The 2,163-nt window shown below is 39.2% G+C and overlaps 1 protein-coding gene across 1 annotated transcript in view; it reads left to right on the top strand.

The window, feature by feature from the left end:
* The first annotated feature begins 1,950 nt into the window (after positions 1-1,950).
* Positions 1,951-2,163, top strand: part of ASTN2 (astrotactin 2) — a 64,124-nt gene continuing 63,911 nt past the window's right edge. The window contains exon 1 of the mRNA XM_011971314.1: positions 1,951-2,095. Coding sequence (XP_011826704.1) covers positions 1,951-2,095 — 145 coding nt within the window. The remainder of the gene's footprint in view (positions 2,096-2,163) is intronic.

Here is a 2,163-nt window from a genome sequence, read left to right as displayed (position 1 = left end):
AAGCTTGGATAAAAATATATCTTTAAGAGTCCTTATCTCTACTCTGTTATGTTGAAAACAAGAATAAGAAAAACAAGGCTGTTCATGGTGGCTCATGCCTGTAATCCCAGCACTTTGGAAGGCTGAGGCGGGCAGATCACCTGAGGTCAGTTCAAGACCAGAATGGCCAACATGGTGAAACCCTGTCTCTACTAAAAATACAAAAATTAGCCAGGCATGGTGGTGGGTGCCTATAATCCCAGCTACTTGGGAGGCTGAGGTGGGAAAATTGCTTGAACCCAGGAGGTGGAAGTTGCAGTGAGCCAAGATCATGCCATTGCACTCCAGCCTGGGTGACAGAGAAAGACTCTTTCTCTAAAAAGAAAAATAAAGAAAGTATAAGAAAAACAAAAACAGTGATAGTTAATACACATTTTAAGCTCTTACTGTTTTCCAGGGTACAGTATTTTATATGATGTTTGCAACTCTATAAGTTAGATACTATGATTCTCCTCATTTTACATATAAGAATATAGATGTACAGAGTTAAGGAGCTTGTCCAAGACAAGCAGTAAGTGAAGGAGTACTAGGATTTAATCCTAGGCAGAGTAAACTTAAAGCCCAGGCTCTTAACCACTGCTCTGTATATTATTGCTCATTCAGTTGTATGGTTGCCAGATGCGGAATATGTTATATTGTGGAACCACAATACATGTGTTGAATTGCATTGATTTGCATTTGTGCATAGAGAAGCCCCCAGGCCTTTCTTAGTACCCCCTCCACTGGGTGAGGAAGAACACTGGGGGATTACTTCATTCACCTGTCTTCATCTAAGTTGCATTTAAACCTTCTGAAATCCAGTGCCAAAAAAAGCAATCTTACAATTTACTTTATAGGTTTGTTCTTGTATTTAACAACCCTTCCTGTTGTCAGATTACAAGCTGTAGAAGGTCAGGGACCATTTCTTTTATTGTCTCATTCCTCAAGCTAAGAGAGTGGCAGGAATTCAATTGCAAATTGAATAGCATTGAGAAACCTCCCTTTCTGATACTATCATTTTCAAACTTTCTCTAGGAGGCAGCATAGTATAAAAGAAAAGATATGTCTTTGGAACTGAAAAAATAGGGGTTCTAATCTCAGCTCTCTTCCTTTTTAACTGCAACATTAACCTCAGCTTTACCATGGGGATGATAAAATCTAACTTGTTAGATTGCTGTGAGGATTAAATGGAAAAAAGAAAAGTATGTACTAGATGTCAGTTGCCTTCCTTTTAACTTTTTCATTTGAAGATGATTATTCATACAGTTGTGACTAGAACTAAGCACTAAATATCCTTATAATGATCTTGGTATGATTAGTTATACTGCATATACTGCAGGTGAGCCAGTTCCTTCACTTGAATTAAACCTGCAAACCTTAGAATTTTTCAGAACATAGAATCATGCCAATCTTATTGACCTGACATATTTATGGAGCTTGTATCCATGGTCCAAATTATTCTGAAATTCATAGAAATATCTGGAAAGCTATTCCCATTTGAAAATGAATGTCAACCTCTTTTCATCTAAAGACAGGTAATTAACACAAGCCACAAACATACTGAATTCCTTCATTGATATGGTTTGGCTGTAGCCTCACCCAAATCTCATCTTGAATTGTAGTTCCCATAGTCCCCATGTGTCATGGGAGGGACCTCACAGGAGTTGATTAGATTATGGGGGCACTTCCCCCATGCTGTTCTCGTGATAGTAAGTGAGCTCTCATGAGATCTGATGATTTTATATGGGGCTTTTTCCCCCTTCCCTGGGCACTCATTCTCTCTCCTGCCACCCTGTGAAGAGGTGCCTTCCGCCATGATTGTAAGTTTCCTGAGGCCTCTCAGGCCATGCAGAACTGTGAGTCAATTAAACCTCTTTTCTTTATGAGTTTCCCAGTCTCAAGTATTTCTTCATAGAACTATGAAGAATCGCTATGAACTATGAGAATGAGGAATACACTCATGAAGATCCAACTCTCTCATTGGCTATCTGGAAACAAATTGAAAAGCAGACAGACATGGATCCAAGCTCAAAGAAAACAAACACATGTAGCCAGACTTGGAATCCTGAGAAACCAAGTGAAATAAGACCCTCACTCCATCTAGCAAATAATCCCATGTCTTCTCGCTCCCCTGCCTTTTTTTTT

This window comes from Mandrillus leucophaeus, unplaced genomic scaffold (genome assembly GCF_000951045.1).
Source record: "Mandrillus leucophaeus isolate KB7577 unplaced genomic scaffold, Mleu.le_1.0 Scaffold1210, whole genome shotgun sequence".
Classification (NCBI taxonomy): domain Eukaryota; kingdom Metazoa; phylum Chordata; class Mammalia; order Primates; family Cercopithecidae; genus Mandrillus; species Mandrillus leucophaeus.
The sequence above is the reverse complement of the archived record's forward strand: the minus strand, read 5'-3'. Positions and strand labels throughout refer to the sequence as shown.